At 38.5% G+C, this 18725-nt stretch overlaps 1 protein-coding gene across 3 annotated transcripts in view; it reads right to left on the bottom strand.

The window, feature by feature from the left end:
- ITGB8 (integrin subunit beta 8) overlaps window positions 1-18725 on the bottom strand; it is a 64699-nt gene that overhangs the window by 16280 nt on the left and 29694 nt on the right. For 2 of the 3 annotated variants that reach the window (XM_086614635.1, XM_086614636.1), the window contains exons 7-13: window positions 18098-18193; window positions 17914-18003; window positions 15142-15276; window positions 11757-12162; window positions 9206-9431; window positions 7464-7567; window positions 6217-6380 (exon numbers count right to left, since the gene is read on the bottom strand). In XM_086614635.1, coding sequence (XP_086470761.1) covers window positions 6217-6380; window positions 7464-7567; window positions 9206-9431; window positions 11757-12162; window positions 15142-15276; window positions 17914-18003; window positions 18098-18193 — 1221 coding nt within the window. Of the gene's footprint in view, window positions 1-6000; window positions 6124-6216; window positions 6381-7463; window positions 7568-9205; window positions 9432-11756; window positions 12163-15141; window positions 15277-17913; window positions 18004-18097; window positions 18194-18725 lie in introns of those variants that run through there. The other variant, XM_086614638.1, reaches the window with a different exon arrangement.

Genomic DNA, 18725 nt, shown 5'->3' with positions numbered 1-18725 from the left:
GTCACCTTCCCAATCTATTGGTGTGTCTTCAGGCACCCTGAGCCTGCAGTGAGTGGCACAGATGAGGCACCTGCAGAGATATGTACCCATTCGCAGAGCACTAGCTCCTCTAACAACCAATGGAGCTAAGCAGAAGAAAGGCTATCATAACCACCGGTCAACAGATAGGGTATATTTGTACAAGAAGCGTCTCCTTGTCCGCTACAAAGTGCTGACACCTCCTGGTGCATTCATGTTTCAGTTGGGTTGGGTGAGATAAACCAGGTGCACCTCCAAACCACTAAGAGATATTGTATTCCTTCCCACCTTCTCAAAGTTCACCCTGAATGTGCATTCCTCTGTTTGTCTACATCCGATAAACATGGTATTCTTCCTGACACACTACTACTCCATTTAAAAACCACCGTAATCACATACTTCCTCTTGCAGACATGTTTGTAGATCTTAATGAAAGCGCTTTGCATTTTTAAAAGGAGGTGAGCATCTTTTCCTTAACTTATCATAGATACATTAAACATTACAAATATGAAAATTCCATATGGATTAAATATTGATTTTATTTTTTAGAGAGCAAGTACAATGATGTTGCATTAAAATAATGCTATGTCATAGTTGTTACAGCTCTGATAGAAAAATAAACATCTCAATATACTACAGTGTCAACTCATTAATAAATATCAAAATAGAAGTTAGTAGTCAACTGAACTTAATAAACAGCTATAAAAGTATACTATTTTAAATAATAAAATATTCAGTATATTTCCAGACAAAAGTAGTGATTTAAAAGTATCATTTAAAATGGAAAATGAACAGTAAGAAGTTATAAATTTATTTAAGACCTCTTCCCTTACTAACATTCTCTATGCATAAAATCTAGAGAAACATTATTTATCTGTATATATTTTTTTTACAAAAGGTAGTATATGTTAAATAGAAAGTTAAAAATTGTAGTATTATTAATAGCTGTCACACTGTTGCTAAATAAGACACTTTAAAGTAGCTTTACTTTTTGAAGCAGTAGTAGGTAAAAGTAAAGAAGATGTTAGCACAGTAAATTCATCCAATGCTAATGTCTTCCCAAAAGAATCTTTCAACATCTCCCTTCAAAATATAACTGGAAGAGCAAAAACACAATACAGGCATCAGGACGAAATGTTAGGATTTGGGTAGAAGCCATTATTTTAACAAATGCCAGACATTTTAATATTCTTTTTTAATAAGTAGGTACCTTTTTTATTTTTTTAAGTGTGTGCAGAAGAGAAAACAAAAAGAATATGCATTTCAGAGCAGCATTTATAAAACTTAGTAATCTACTAATTTTTTTTTTTCCCCTCATCACCCTGAAACGCCAACCATTCTGAGCTGGCTTGCACTCAGTGAAACCCCACTGCTTTGGCTCACTATAAAAATGCATTCACACTAGCTAATTTTTAACCTTTTTTCCCCTCTCCATGAATTTCAATTCTCTGTAATATCCATGAGAGGCCTGTGTATCAAGCAGTGTCAAGATTATCATTAAAAAGTAGTGTTCTTCTTAACGACTGCTTCATTTCTGCTTGGCAAATACATCTTTCCCCTCTCTGGCAAATGGACAGCCAGAACACTGGCACTTCGCTTCACTCACGGAGCAGAGTCAGTGTCACCCAGCCCTGACTCAGCATGAATACCTCTATGAGAAGGTGCCCTTTCCCAGCTTACATTCCTTAAGGCTGGCTGGTGCCGATCCTGGGGCTGGTGGGAAGTCAATGGGCAGGTGGCCGAAGTCTTCCTAGAAGCTTTAATGGAGGTCTGCAGCACCCAGGTTTACAGTACGTACTGGCGCAGGCGGCCCCTTGCTATGCTATGTGCAAGCATGTTTTGATGAGTAAAGATGCGAAAAGCTTGCAGGGCTGAGGATGGCATGTGGCTGAGTGCCTAGGACAGAACCTGCATCGCCTCCAACAAGCCAACCTCCTTTGGAGAGACTTCCTGCCCTGACAAACAGAGAAGTGTGGTCTCAGAGCACCATCTCTGCAGGGATGCTGCAGGATCACCCCCAATTCTGGGAACTGTAGGACGCATTGTGCCTGCTGAGGATGCCAATCCTCTTCAAGACCCTGCACAGGCAGCAGAACCCTTGCATCTCTCTGCCTTGGGCATCACTACGCCTTATGGCCACATCCACGACTAAGGGTTGCTTGAAGCTGCTTCACACGTTCACTCCCACAGTTTGCAACACATGTACATTTAGGTATGCGAGCTAAGCAGGAAACAAATATTATGTATGATCAGACTGGGAAAACAATTTTTTCCACTGCAGTTTGAAGAATACTTTGCATAGCAAGTTTTCATGACACCATAGAGAGGAAAAAATAAATCCAGTTGAAAATAATGGATAAAATGTAAACTATGCCTATACAAACGTCCTTCCTTTTTAAGGTTCACTTTCAACATTCCTCATGAACGTAAGGGAATTTCAGCTGGGCACAATGAAAATTCCTCGCATACCATGTGCACGTTTTCTGGATGAAACAGCTATTTTCCCACACACTTCTGTAGCAATGTTATTAACATACTCATGATGCTTGGAAATAATCAATTGATAGTATTACTTCATTTTAGAGTTTTTAAAAAACATCTGAAGTAAAATGCATGCTTTTTAATTGCATAAACACATCATTTCTGGAATGTTAGACAAATAACCAGTTAAAAGTAAAAAAGTGAGATTAGAATTTGAACATTAACAAATCTGCTGTGAAAAGTTGCGCATATGCTCTGTTTGTGGGGCAAATCTAAAAACAACTCCCAAACCCAATGATGACATGCAACAGTATCTGCTGGTATACTTTTATAATTTTTTCTCCTATTTTTATGAGTATCTGTGACACACAATACATTGAGAACTAACATGAACTAATTTGTCTTTAATATCTCCCATATTAAGCACTATAGGAAGCAGAGTCCTTCTGCAATCGCTGAGGAAATTCCTTGTGAATTACAGGCTGCTTTCTCATTTAAGGTCATGTGCTGAGGGAACACAACTCCCTAAATAGTGAGGCTTTTGTTGGGCTATTCATCTCCTGCAGCAGCTCTTCTGAAAAACATGGTCAAAGGCAGAGGGAAACAAGTACCGAGCAATCCAGAGTTTCTCATGGATAGATTCCATCCCTAGAAACAAAGCCTCCTCCCAAGGATCCTGCTCTGTATAAGCTCCCCATGGGCCTTCTAAAAGCCTTGACCTGTCACATTAGCAGCAGCTTATTCTTTTTCACTAGCCTCCTCCACAATACAGCAAAGCCATGAGTGAGATGCAAGAAAAGACTTTTTTCTTTTTTTTCCGTTAAAAAACTTTTTTTTTTTTTTTCCAAATGTACCTTTCTTTTAACCTCAGGACAGCAAGCAGCTTACAGGGCAATTTGTCCTGTGAGCCTTCTCTATTTGACCTGAGCATATTAAATATTCAGGCAGGTGTCTGATAAGGAAATATTAGCTGTGCCCCTTCAGGCAGCACTGCAGAAGAATAGTAGCAGTGTGATGTGTGTGGAATATGGGTGTTACAGCTCAAATCTTTCTGACACAAAGAACCCAGCTCCATTGTCCTCTACCCACACAATTTAAGTTCCTCTAACAGTGAAAAATAATTTCTAGAGAAAAAACATTAGCTATCACTTCAGTAAATGCTTTCAGGGCTATTATGGGAAATACATCTGAGGAATCTTTTTGCTAAAAAAATATATTTTATCACACTGTTTAAAGAACATAATCACATCTTTTGTTATACACTTAGATATTCTCTGCTGAGCTTTTACGTTTGGCTTTTTTTTTTGTTGTTAAGGGAAATAGATACCCAGACACTTTGTTTCTTACTCACTTAAAAATACTAACAAATCATGACAAGGCCAAAACCAAGCAAACCTTTATCAATCTTTTGTCTTAATCCCACTGAAACCAATGGTTTGGAGTCTATTAATTTACCTATGTAGAAAATGGTTCTACAAGTTTTAAAAGAAAATGAAAGTTTAAGGTATACTTGACAAATTACAGAATTAATCTATAATTAAAATATTACAATGGAGGTATCAACTAAAATCAGGGTCAATGTAAAGAAATCCTCTTTTCTTTAAATGAGACACCTTTACCTATATGGTAAAAAGCTCAGGGACTACTTTGAAGACTGCTTTAGAAACATTCAATAGTCCAGTTTACTTTTTAAAAAAAAAATAGCCCTAAAATCTAAAGCTTTTATGACCATTTAACAGAAAGCTCACTGTCTCTATATTTTTTTTCTTGATCCCTCAATTGATCCATGACTCAATAAATTAATTGAGAACACTCACATAACACTTGTCATTTGTTCTGCATCCTGCCTTCCTTTCATATGTACACTCCTCAGATTTCGGTGAGAATTTGCAGAAGAAATACAAATTTAAATTACAAATATATATTACTTTCTAAAAACTGCATATAAAGAGGTCCTGCTTTGTTTCTGTAACTCCTATCTATGACCAATACATACTAATATTTAGTTATCAGTAATCAATGTTGTTAAAATGATACACTGCATACTCTCTTCTGAGATGATTTTTTTTTTTACCAGCAAGATTTTAGTGTGTTAGAGGTTGACCAGATTTTCGTAGCATTTGGCAACATAAAGTTAGTAAATCAGACTGTTGGCTGTCTCTTCCAACTAGCATATAACAATAACATGTCTTCTACCACTATAGCCGGGTTTAGGGGTAAACAAATGCTTCTGCTTGACCCTGTAGCTCAAATTCTGCTCTCAGATAAGCTCATATTGGTCATGCTGTGTTTAGAAGAGTTTTGCCCACTTCTGAAGGCAGAATTTGATCCCACATTTATGAAGTCAAGGAATGTGTTCTCTTGAGAAAAAGACTTCTGTTATCCTCACCTTCTTCCAAGTTGCAGGTTCTTTTCCACATCACACTGGACACACTTCTCAATGTAGAATAACAAAAATTGAAGTGGTTACGTAAGGATTCACAAAATCTAATCCTGTCAACTAATTTACACAGGAAAAAAGAGCACGTGTGTAAAATCAGACTTATGTCTGACATCATACAAAAAGAACAAAGCCCTTATTTGGCAAAACACTGACATGTAGCTAGCAAACCAAACACAGCTCTGCTGTAATTTATCTGCTTGCAATGAAGTTGATGCTGCTGACTCCAACGGTGCAGTCAGCTGGCAGTGATGATCATGTAGACTATGCTGTTGGAGAGAGGAACTCTCTTGTTTTCGGTAGCCACTCAGTTTCCAAATACCTTAAAATTTTTATAAAAGTTTTTATGTTGAAACAAGTAAAAAAGCTAAAAATTCCTCTTTATCAGATATAAATTATCTTTCAATGACATCATACATATAAAAAACTATATATATACAATTTAAGTCTGTGCGTGTGCTTGCATGTCTGTGTGTGTATACACACACAACTGTACACCCACACCAGTGACTAAGCAGTCATTTAATCCAGTCATTTTTATTAATTAATGAGGAAAAGCTGAGAGGCTAAAGCAGACAAATCAGTGAAATTTGTCAACTGAGAGAACTATAAAAGTACCATTTACTCTATTTAAGAGCGTTTGAATAATTTCATCTATTGCTATAATATACAGCAATGTTAGTATTTCAGTCACAGCTTTTGTCCATTCCCACAGAGCACATCAGTACCAGCTACATGTAGGGTGAGATCAGTGCTTTGTCAGACTGGTTTATATCTACATTCTAGGCCATAACTAAATAAATTAGAATACACTAAAGTGCTACATCAACACTAATGTTCCTGAACAGTAGTAACGCACATTTCTCTTTCAAAAAAAAAATACAGCAGCTATAGTTTCAAACATAGTCACATTATGTGAATATGCTTACATGTCACTTTGTTACAGTATTCAACAAAACACAGGATACAAATGAAACGGCAACAGTCAACACTGACAGAGTACAAAAGGTAAGTTTTGTTGAGCACGATGGAAATAGACATTTGCAGAAAACACACTGTCTTCAGAATTCACACTTGAAAGTCGCATTTAATCGTAACTTGCTGATGTCGATATTTATTTCCTCTGGTTTGTCACGTCTGTATGTTACTGTTCTTGTACAAACAGTAGGCAAAAACATCTTATCCTTGAAGGAGAAGATACAATTTTTATCAACAATTAGCTAACTTTTATGTGCAAGAAAAAGATTACTGAATATGATGGCTCTGAAATCAATTACCTTCTTCGTTGCAGATACTCTGTAATCAGCTGAAGATTTAACTTTATTGCTGCTCCCCTGCAGAATTATCTGCCTGATGATAAGGACAACAAGCAACCCGATCAGAAAGGTAACTATAAAGATTATGGAAAAGACTCTAAAGTAGCTTCGTCCCGAGAAACATTCTGCAACAAAAGGAAAACACAAGTGTAAAGCCTAAAGTTTGGAATAGCCACCTCCCTCAAAGACAGTTATACCTACCACTGCATAGTAATGTCATATAAATGTAACAGGAGCCTGATAAAAGTTAAGGGAAAATAACTTGGGGGAAGATAAGGGGAAAAGTTGCCATATGCAAGCTTTTAAAGCAGGACTATAGAAAAATGGTGAAACTATCATTCCTTTAATCTACAGAACTAAGACTCAGGCTTCGTTGTGTTGGCCACCATAAATACTCTCTGTAAACCAATGAGTTTATAGCTGAAATAGAGAGGATGAATAGTTAGAGATGTACGGGGCCAAGACAGTTTAATCTTCAGAAGATTACAGTGCAGATTATTGGCAAAATATGAAAGAAAATGTGGCTTCTTGAATCTCTGTCCAGTGCTCTCCTCACTTGTAAACCTCTTTCACCCAGCAAGCTTTCCTTTAGGTAATACTAAAGTTATGAGAAAAGTATTCACAGTTAGTTTTCTTTTATGAACAACTGTAAGATAAAAAGACATACAAAAATGTGAAGTGACAAAAGATAACCATTTACCTGCATTTTTGCTGCAGTGTGTACCCATTAAGCTTCAGGAGATTTTATAAAAAAAAAAAATTCTCCCACAGCCCTTATAACTGCAGTTTTTTATACTTAAAAGGAATATTTAAACATTACTGAACGTGAGATGAGCATTCTACTTCATTCTTCCTCGTTTCTGGTAATGTCAAATAACATAGGCATGTTCAAAGTACTAAAACACACAGATGCCATAATAGATTTTTATAAATATTTCTCTAAGCATTGCTCAGGCAGGATTCATTATTATTAGATGTGACTTCTCAAGAAGCTGGGAAATCTGATTTAGCAATGCTTGCCCATCACATTTCCTGTTATTTATCTTTTACTTTCCCTGAAGCTGTGAGTGATTTTTCCCTCTTCCTGCTGTCTTTGTTATTGTAATAATACGACATGCTTTCGAAAGACATCGTAACACTGGTGAATCCAATTATTAATCCCAATAGATTTTCATCTCTTATTAAATTACCGAGAAATAGTCACATACCTGAAGTTTGGTCAATATAATGCAGCAGGTAAGCACATGAGGTTGTGCATTGGTCAAGTTTAGCTTGAGATGCATTGTTAGAATGATGGCACTGAACACAATTCCTGTAAAATAAAAACATAATTTCTCTGCACTCCCCTTAAAGAGTCTTTCTCTGCACTCCCCTTAAAGAGATTGTATCAACAGGCTGACGTATCGCTTGCACATAATGCTTTCCTGTTGTTAGTAAAAACATTGTGACATTTATTTTTTTTTTTTTTCTGAAATGAGACGCCTCTCTCAGCATTTTATGCCCGTGATGCTTCTCAGAACCAACTAGTCAGAAGTTGTAAAGTAAAACATGTCTTTGGCATCCAGTCACCTTCCTCCGGCCCCTGCTCTGCATTTTGTGATGTGTGCTTGTCAGGGGGTGCAGCTAAGCGTCCAGCACCCTTTCTTCAGCTGTCAGCCTCTAGTTCAGTCCGAGTCTTTCTCATCTGTCAGTCTCACTGGGATACACACTGCGACTGAAGGAAAGAGGTAGGTGTAGGAAACATGGCTTTGTTAATGATTTTTTGGATGCTGTGTTAAGACAAAGACACTTTAGGTCCTGCTGCTGGGCAGTTCAGAGGGTCGGCAGCACACTGGGAGGCAGCGCTGTCAGTCTGGCCATTTCCACTTTATAGCCTGGCAGAAGACGGACATCACAAGTGATCCTGAAAAAGCCCTGACTGAATTTTTAACGAAGCTATGCCCTCTTCTGAATTTATTATAAGCATGCATTTTGCAGCTACTTCGAACAAGTGTAAGCCAGCTAACAGGCTAACTGCATTTTATCTAGTGAAGTCTTAGCAGCCGCCTTTTCAGACATGGCCTGGCTTGGCTCTGCAGTGAATTCACCGAATGAGCTATAGTTCAAATGAATACGGATAAACAACAATTCTGTCTTGATGACAATTCCCTTTCCAATAAAAGGCTGATCTCTCACCCTCTTGGCCACAGTGGGATGTAGAAGATTACATGTGCTGACGGGAGGGCATAGATGAGCCATGCCCAAGGACAGGGCTTCGTTGACTCCCTAAGCCAGCACCAGCCAGTGTGCCACTGACGCTGGATCGAGCTTCTCTTCTCCTTGGGCTGCTCATTTCGACCTTCACACAGTCCCTTTCTTTACATGGGTAAGGAAAAATGGCTTGCTTTTTTCAAAGACTGAGTGGTTTAAGACTGAGTAACAGAGAATGTTGTTCTCTGGGCAAGACCAGCTCTGCTCTGCTGACCGATGGCAGTGATAGTGTGCAGGTACTGCTCCTGTTCCACACCTCCTTCTTTCAGCTGAGAAGCACAAGGAGCATGCAAAACCAAATTTGGTGAATATTATTGGACTTAGTGGCATTCAAGAGTAGGATCTACTGTCCATTTTTAAAACTCCAAATTTATGGGCTTTATCTCCTACCCAGAATATTTCATATGAAGAAGCACCTTTTAATAAATATATGGAAAAAAAGATACTCATAGGACACACCTCCTTTGACTTCAGAAAGCTGAAAGTTGGACACAGACTGGTGAACACAGAGAAGGATATGCAAATCTCTTAACTGCCAGTGTGAACCCCTCAGCTACATAGAGAAGTCTCAAGTATGAATTGTTTCAATCTCCTAGTTTAAATATCTAAGAAATATAGCACGCATCTAGACAAGCAGAAATATTTCTCCTTGTTGCAACACTACAGAGTTAAAAAGTCAAGTCTAGCACAAGAAACGTACCAGTTTTCTTCGCAGGCTTTGTTACAAGCAGGGCAATATTCACACAAACGGCCAAAGCTTCTTGGATCTGTGCACTCACACCTCCCACATACGCATTTTCCTCTTCCACTGCAAATCTGTCCCTTTGAATTCAGGCAGTGCTTTGCTGATTGTGATGAGCACTGGCAACGGTCACCTTCCCAGCCAGCAAAGCATTTGCATTTACCAGCTTCACATTCACCATTACCTACAACATCAGATGGTCTTGAGTCATATGCTTTTATGAAAACAGAAAGTCAATTTTTATATGCATACATTTGTATTAGAATCATAGAATGGTTAGGGTTGGAAGGGACCTTAAAGATCATCTAGTTCCAAACCCCCTGCCATGGGCTATTGCTGGTGCTTTACATTAAACAGAGTTAATTTAGACCTTGGCTTGCTAATTAGTTTTTCAGTTAACAATTTGGGCTGAAATTACCAGCACAATAAATATTTATGGCTGCTGTTTGTTAAGTTGAGCAAAAGCTGCTACCTTGATGTCATCCTAAACCTTTTACTAGAATTTTCCCTATTGCCTTGGATCAAAGCAGTGGGGATTAAAAATTATACAATGACCAGGAAACAGTCTTTGGGCAAACTAAACAAACTTCTCTTTAGCAAGAAAGCATTCAATTCAAAGAAACAGCAAGGTTTGGTGGAGGAAGGAGTATCAAGTTCATGTGCACATGCCAGGTGGTTCTTCTTTTCTTTTCAGAAGCACGCATGACAGCACTGCTTTTCTGCCTTTCTAAAGGACTGGTGCCTGAGCTGGACAGGTGGGTATGCTGTGCTTATGAACTCAAGGTTGTTTAATAAGAAATTAAAATGCACAGCCTCAAAGATTCAAAGGCTATGAAGAACTTCTGGTGGCCATTACAATTTTCCAGGCAAAACCGTGGGAACTTTAGGGCAAAACCATGTTTTCCATAGCACATTTAGGCGGTTGTACAACTGACATGCTGATAATGTTTAGGCACATTTTTTAGTGTGGGAAAGCACCTTTAGGACATATAGAAACAGAGAGCACATAAAGCACAGGCAAATCTTGAGGTCTCCTCAACTATGCCTCGACAGTACCTAAGTTTCATACAAATTGCGATGGCCCTTCTTGTGCTCCAGGGATCCACAGAGCAGCTGTGGGGAGACTGTCTCACCTAAGAGACAGGATCCCCTAAATAAGAGTGAGGCCAAGGTATAGGTTGCCCCTGTTTTTGCCTGTGCTGGGCAAAAAGGAGGCGGGAAGGGGATCACAAGACATCTCAGAGCAAGGCTCTGCACTGGAAAATATCCCATGGAGAGGCACACTGCTCAGCCATGGCCCTGGGTGCCAGGTTCCCCTGCTGGTACCCCAGGGCAGGACTCTATCACGTGACAATCTCCAACACCTCTTAGACAAAGATCTCCCTATCTCCTCTGCCAACCAGGGCACCACGTCTCAGGCTTTAGAAGCTCATAACTTTGAAAGGTCTGCTTAGGTTAAGAAATAGTAAATGTGCAAAGTTGGTTGGGGGGAGGCAAGAAGAGTGAAAAGATGAACCGTAATTTTTTGTGTAGGAATGGAGTATTTAAAGGATTAGGTAACATTATTTCTCTTAATTTTATGTAAAATTCACAATCATTAGCAGAGCAAAACCAAAATAACTCTACTAAAGTCCATAGTATCATTCTAAATTTATCCAACTGCAGTCAGAAAATTTGGTCCCTCAATTCACTCATTGGTCAGTATACAGTGAAATGAAAGGATGTGGGACCACGAGTATGGATTTTAAAATATTTAATTCCTCTGAGGGGAGAAAAACATTCTGGTAGAGATACAGTAATTATACTGATTCAATCCCATTTTTCCTTAATAACACTAACTTAAAATACATGTTTTGTATTTTGTTCATATGCAATTTTTGTTTGCATGCTTTCTTTAAAAAACATAAAGTAGGCTATGAGTAAGAATTTCTAATAGTTCTCCCCGTTTATGTTTCACTTGCACTCTCCTCTTTGGAGCAGGTGTTCCGAACAGTGTTAGCATATATATTAGTATTTGAAATCAAGTGTCACTGTATCTCTCACAAGACTGATTTAGGGTGTTAGAAAACCAGAACCTCATCTGGGAGTTATAATTCCTCCTAATCTCTTGGTACCTCATATTCCCATTAGACTGAAATGTATTGACTTACTTTCTGGAATAATGTTACAGTTTTATGCAAGGTGTCAGTATCATTACTTCTGAAGAAGTTTGAGATTTAAATCTTAAAATAGCTAAACCTAGAAGAAACTCAATAAATCCCCTAAAAAGCAGTGCTAAAGTTTAGAAGACAGTGTGTACCTCTGTGGTGAAGAAAGCCCAAGAGCCATGACTTCCGTCCAAGCTGTTCAGGACATTTCACACACTAATTCTGCATCCACAATTCTTGTACTTGACAGCCTGATATCATTGTTTTTAGCTACATCATGTATTTAAGTTTCAGAAAACAAAACCAAATAAACCAAAACAAACCCCCCAAACCAAAATACAGACATAAACTCTGCAGCTTACCAGAACATAAGTTTCCCTGGTGATATGGGCAGGAAAAATCATCCATTTCACAGTACTTGCCATACACCTTGCCTAGCTTGTTTTTGTAGCAGAAACATTTTCCATCTATGCAATTTCCTTGACCACTGCAGATGGGCTGGTCTTGGTGTTGTCTGCACCTCTCAGAAGGAAGCGTATCTCTATTAGGGCTACAACTATTGTCACTGCAATAGGACTGTTTGCCATCAGAAGAAGTTTCATCAGCCCATACTCTTTTGTCCCTTCCACTGTCTCCATATTGACAGGCACAGCTTTTCTGCACATTAACGATGGTGGTTTCATTGAAACCAATAGGCTTAAGTATTGCATATTTTCTTCCTTCAGTTGCATCACATCCTTTCATTGTAATGGACACATTGAAAAGCACCTAAGAAGAAACAAGACAGATTTTACATCATTCATTATTATTTCCTATAAATTGCTTAAAATTTTTAACACACAAATAAAGTAGAATCTTATAATCTATATGAATGTGCACTAACTAATAATAACAAAATACACAGTGACCATCTGTCAAATATGATATATTAGTAATAACGGGCATCACAAATACAGTTAAAATAGTAACAATAGAAGACTGACAGCAGTCTACTTTTCATGTTAAGAAAGCGTAGTTGCAAAAGACAAGTTTAATACAAGTGAAATAGTAATAGAATTACCATCATCATCCTCCTGTTATTTAATGAATGTGTGCATTCTGTTATATTATAGAAAAAAACTCAGATGAGAATTGGGACTAGATTGAGCAAGACAATACACAAACAGAAACAGAAATACCTTCATAAAAGGAACCTATAACTAATGTTCTTGCTGCAGAAATGGCCTGTGCAAACAGAAACCACACAGGTTTTTTGGATGGCCCTATCTGCTCCTACTAAACCACAGAAATGGCTCACGTCTTTGTAGCAGCTTATTTTTCCCAATGCTTACAACGGAGATAGAGCAAGAGAGTCTTGCTGCTCTTGCTGTGACCGCGGGCAGACTAAGTGCTGCTTCTGAGTGGACCAAGTTGCCTGGCTCCTGGCCATGTCATGGCCCTCACCACCATGCCCCAGGTTCTCACCCCAGCAATGCCCACTGCAGCAGCAGCCTCCGTGGCTTTCCAGAGTCCTGGCACAGGACCCTGGCTCATGTTGGCGGTTAGGTGACTGCCTTAAGAGTTTGCATCAACCACTACCAAAACTCTCTTGACAGCTCTGTCACTGTGATACTTTACTGGATAGCAATCTTGTATTTCACAATTGGGTTTTGATTGGTTTTTGATTGGTAGGCTTCTGACAGGGTATTCTCACTAAGGCTATTTAGCCTGCTGATGGAAAAAAAACTCTTCCTTGCCTCCTCACAGAGAAAATATAACCAAGAGGAAAAGATGAGAAAGGAGCCCAAGAGAAGCAAATACCTTTACTTTTTACCACCAAAGATTTCCAAATAAAAAAAAGAGAAAACCCAAGAAACTGACTACATATGAGGTTGAGGCTACCCGCAAAGACTAGGGCCATTCATTTCCCATTGCTGTCTCCCCCTCCCGCTGTGCCCCCACAGGAGAACAGCCGAGCCCTTGGGGACAATGGTGGCTTTGTGGCGAGCAGGGCTGTGGCTGCCTACATGGACAACAGGAGAAGAATGCTGTGCAGAAGCATGCGCTTAATGTCGTATCGAGGGGGCACACAGGCTTTGTCTTGCCCTTTTCTTTTCTTCTTCTTGTTTCAGAAATGCGCCACTACGCACATAACCCCTCAGCTGCGTACGCTCTCCGTGCATGAGACTTCTTCCCTTTGGTTACGAGGCAAAAGCGTGGCTATGCACGAATTAACTCGTACAGCAGGTGCGTATCACGCGGGGAGGATGGGCTGCAGCTAGAGAATGTGCTTTTCATTCAACACAGAGGCCTGCTAGAAAACACCATCCTCATCTACAACACGGTACTGGAGGAACGGCAGGGAGACGGGAGGGAAGGGCTAATTGTGTCTTGCGCACGAGTCGTAAAATTTGATGTGTCTGAACACAGCAGCAGAAAGATTCAACACATTGCAACTAAATAATTGCAGCACTGTGAACACTGACACTTGCTAATAGCCAAAGTTAGTTTTGCACCCTGAAGAGGCTGTAGGATTCTTCCAGAATATAATACGCCCTGTGTTTTGGTAAGGAAAGGAAGGAAGAAGGATTAGACAATGAAAGGAATGTGAGAATTACGGAAAAACATTTTGCCTGTAAACAAATACTGAAAGGAGGATTTACGGTTAAAATAAATTAATCTCTTGAGGATGGCTCTTTTTCAACAGCAGTAGAGGTTTAGGACCACATGCAATCTTTTATAATCAACGGGCTTGGCTTTTTATTAAAAAGAAACAGATATAAATATTTTTCTTTTCATTAAACAGAACAAATTCCAGTCCTATTTCTTATGAAATGCACAGGGAACAACACTGGAGAAGAGATGAGTTAAGAAGAAAAACATAGCAAATCTCTTTTAAACTGTAGAAGCTAATCAACAGCAAGTCATGCAGACCAAATTCAGAAGAGCATAAAATACACCTAAATGAACATATTTAAAATTCACACATTTAATCTACTGATTTGTTTTGCTATTTCTAAGTAAAATCACACCAGCTGAGATGTGTGTACATGTCAAGCAGGAAAGAACTCCTTGACCCGGCTCTCCAGAAACACAGACCTCTTCCTGGCAAGCTAAATGAATTACTCTACTCGTTCAAAAAATTAAATAAATATATCAAAGCACAAGAGATGTTGTTCTGGGAAGAAAACCATGTTCTTTATATTAGTCAGACATCTTCCTCCACATATTCAAAGTGCATGATGCTCCAATTTTACAATCCATTTCATTCCGTACGTAGCACTAATCCAAATAGGGAGAAATAATTTTTTTAATTTGATTTATAAAATAAACTAATTATCCACAACCATGAGTGTGCATAAAGACTACTAGAGCAAGGAGAGGGAAAGGGGGTGTCCTGTACAGACCTAAGGAACACAAATTCCAGTGATTCCTTTCCACAGGGTGATTATCTTTCAACCTCTTATATACAGATTTCATTACAATGATGAACATGGCCATTGTGCCCAGTGGAGGACAAAGGAGGAGAGTTTTAATGGACATTAGCTTTCAGGAAAAGCTTTGAGCTTTAGTTTCATGAGATTAGTGAGAATTAAAATAAGATTCAGGAAAAATAAACCCAGAGAATAATAGAGAGTCTGTGATCATTAATCACATAAATCCAATTTCAGTTTAAGTAAATCCCTGGAAGATTTTGCACCATTGAAACCCAATCAAACAGAAAAATAGGTATTCCAGTTCCTTGAAGAATGAGAACTATCAACATACTTCTTCATTATATCCCACATTTTTACATCCTTCCATGCCAGTTTTTTTACTTCCATCAGGACAGATTGCAGTGATATTGAAATGAAGACCTTGGATTTGGTTATCCACTTGAATTTTCACTTCAGAGATTAGTTTCTGTAACCAGAAAACAATTTTAGTCACATTGCATTTCAACATATAATGTCCGTTAGTGACTAACACCAAGGACGGATACTACGTCTGACTGAAAATGAAGAAAGCTTGTCTGTGTGAATAATTGAATGAATTAAAGCATTGTTTCCCATATAAAGATCCGATTACATTCCAAATATACACAACCAGTGAACTGGTAACTCTGATAAAGAGGATTACGTTTTCCAGATAAAAACATTTTCAGCTTTTCTAAAATGGTTTCGAGACTGTATTTTTGGCAATTTGAACATCTATTCTAACTGTGCACAACAAAAACTGCCTATTGTCTGAGAAGACCATACTGCCTTTTAGCCACACATTTAAAATAAAACAGAAAACATACATACAACTGTTGCTATCCAGCAGAAAAGGTTCCTAATTGACTTGACACTTTATAAAATTTTGCATCTGTCTTGGAAAAGTTTCCTCTGAACAAACCTTAGGGTGATCTAAGGGTTATTGGGATTATTCTTCTTGATTTACTTGGGTCAGCTAGGACAGCATAGATCATCAACTCATTGATTTCCATTAGGCCCTTTTGCAATCTAAAATAATAAAAAAGCCAGCTACTTTGTAATTTGTGTGTTTACTGCATGCTCTAAAATCCTGCTTCCTTCCAAGAAGGAATATTGCTTCTTGACCTTTTAAAAATTTATAATAGCTCTGTGCAAGCCTATGAGCTGAAAATTACACAGAGATTACTTAAATTCCTGGCATATTAGTATTTTAAAAATTAGTTTAGTGGGATATTTTTACTGCTACAAATGGAAATTTGATTATTTGTATCTGAACACGTTTATCTTAGTAACTTTTTGAAAATTAGTGACTCATCTATAGCTTTTTTAGCCAGGGATTTTCAGCCAGGGTTTTCCACAACTAAGCCTAAGGTTTCCCTGCCTAGAACAAGAGTGCAAAAGACTCACTGTCATCAAACATCAACACTAAATTTATTTTCTTATCTAAGTACTTTTGCTTTCAAGAAAGTAAAACATTCAAGCCCTGTTCACCACGTGTTTGTGTACTACAAGCCCCTAAAACTATGATAAAAATCTCAAAGAATCAGATCCAATGAAGTTTAGGACGGGAAGGAAGATACTGTCTAAAAAATGAAAATAAGCCAAGAACAAACTGAGGGTGGCTGGAGCAGGAAAGTCCCACAGAATCTTCCATTGAATTAAATAATTACTTTGTAAATTTTTGTTTCCTTTCCTTGAATGTTTGCCCTGCATTGTGCTCTAAAAACTGGGATACAATTTAGGATGGACTGTAAAAGTGGCATACGAAAGGACCATGATCTTCAACATTTTTTGCCAGCAATTTCCTGCAAACCTTCATATTCAAAATCGGATTTCTCAATTTTATAAGAGAAAGTACAATATCAATGAGAACTTCTCTGCAAATTGATTATATCTAACCTCCTATGCATTTTGAATGTCTTTGCCTTCTGCACAATGTTTTCAACATGACAGTGAGAAAAATGTGCACAAACCCACTCTATTGAATAGGAACAGACATGGATAATGCCATGGATAATGGAACTTGGCTCTCCATTATAGTCAATTTGCTAAAAGCAAGTAGACTGATTTAGATAGTTAACCTAGTACAATGGATAATTTCAGCCTCCCATGCCCAATTAATTAAAAAGAATGTGATACATATTGATACCTTGCATAAAGCTCTGTAACTGATTTTTCAATTTCTGGAACTTGCATGTTTGTGTAACTTGCACACCTTAACAGCATTCAACCATCTAACCCACCACGTTCATTTTGCTGCTGCTGAATGGGCTCCCTTTGCTCTATTGCATCAAATGTATACTACTTGGCTTCATTTTCAAAGCTATTTATGTCCCCTCTTATCAGGCTTTCATTCACTATCAAGATGCCAATTTCCACTTTCGAGCTGCCATTCCCTGTCAATCAGTTGTGAAAAACGACTTTATGCTCTTTCCCATACTATTACTTTCTCTTTCCCATACTGCTACTTTCAGTTAAGAACTCTAGGCAAGAGTTCACAGAGTCATTTCATTATTCTTTCCCAAATATCTATCAAAACTCTCTTCATGACTATGCCTCAAAGCCCTGAGTCATTACACTGCTTTGTGCAGTGTAAATTCTACTTTCCACAATATCTACTGTTGTCAAACTATGTCCTTGTAAATTCCCATCTGCTGTCCATTTTCTAAGAATTATGCTGTAAAAGCCTCTAGACGCTGCACTATCTTTTTGCTCTGAAGTTATATGGTGCCTAGACAGTGGTGTCTGATCTGTAACTAAAGATCTGAGATACCAAAATTCAAGTAAGTCAGATGTTTCCTTTGAAGTTACACAGCAACAGGTACAGAGAATTAAACAGCATGCTTAGGAGCATCCTTAGGAAAGAAAAAGTGCTAGCTCTTGGCTTTAAGATCTCGACAGCCTGGGAATTTGAGAGCTACCACGGGATAGTGTCACCCACCGACCTGGATATTCAGAAAAGTAGGAAACTTATCCTTGTGCACTTCAGATAGGAGCCAAGATCCAGGAAATTCCAACTTGAGGCTACGAAAGGTGAAAAATCCCTGTACAAATACGGTGTACAACATCATCACTCTGATCATACCTGATAGGCTTCTACCACCAAATCATTGAGATTTGCTGCTTGTGATTCTATCTGTCTTGCAACAGTACCAGGCAACAGAGGTAACAGGTCCTATGAAAAACACAATCATTTATGCACAGTTTTAATTTTTAATGGAAATAGCGTGCTTTTGAAATTGGAAAAAGAAATCAGGTTTCTAACCTACTTTATACCAATGGAACTGGCTTCCTTGAACTGCAAAAATAACATTGATGTTATTGTCGATCAATTTTTCAGAGAGCTGCCCAAGAGATGGATGCTCCTGCAAAATACAACAGAAGACTGCAGATTAGTAGGGAGAAACCTTGTATTTCATATATGACACAATACAGGATTCCAAAACCACTCCTATCCTCATTTCTAAATGTACAGAGGAATGCTAGGCCTACATCCAAAAAAAGGTGAGACCAACCAACCAAATAAACAGATCATGGCACAAAAGATTATCAGGGCATCATCCAGGCTGTGACAGGCTTATCTGCTGTCAGCTATGCAGTGGTGCTGCACACTGGGAGGACCAACTCATACAGTACCATTGTGTTGGCTTGAGCCTAATGCTTGAGAAACACGGATATGATGTTGTCCACGGTCTTTCTAGAAGAATAACAGGATTCTTGAGAATGACAGGTGGGTTCTCGTGCAAAAGTCAGAGAGAAAGTACAATATGAAGGCACTGAGATAAGGTGTGCTTTTGGGAAAAGCAAGGTGAGTAATTTAAAGTTCGTTTCTCAGAAATGTATTTTGGCACCAGGGATCAGACACATCAGTTAAATGCAGCCACTGGGCCAGGTTCT

Source organism: Tauraco erythrolophus, chromosome 7 (assembly GCF_009769465.1).
Source record: "Tauraco erythrolophus isolate bTauEry1 chromosome 7, bTauEry1.pri, whole genome shotgun sequence".
Taxonomy (NCBI): Eukaryota; Metazoa; Chordata; class Aves; order Musophagiformes; family Musophagidae; genus Tauraco; species Tauraco erythrolophus.
Note: the sequence above shows the minus strand (reverse complement) of the source record. Positions and strands in the feature narration are given on the sequence as shown.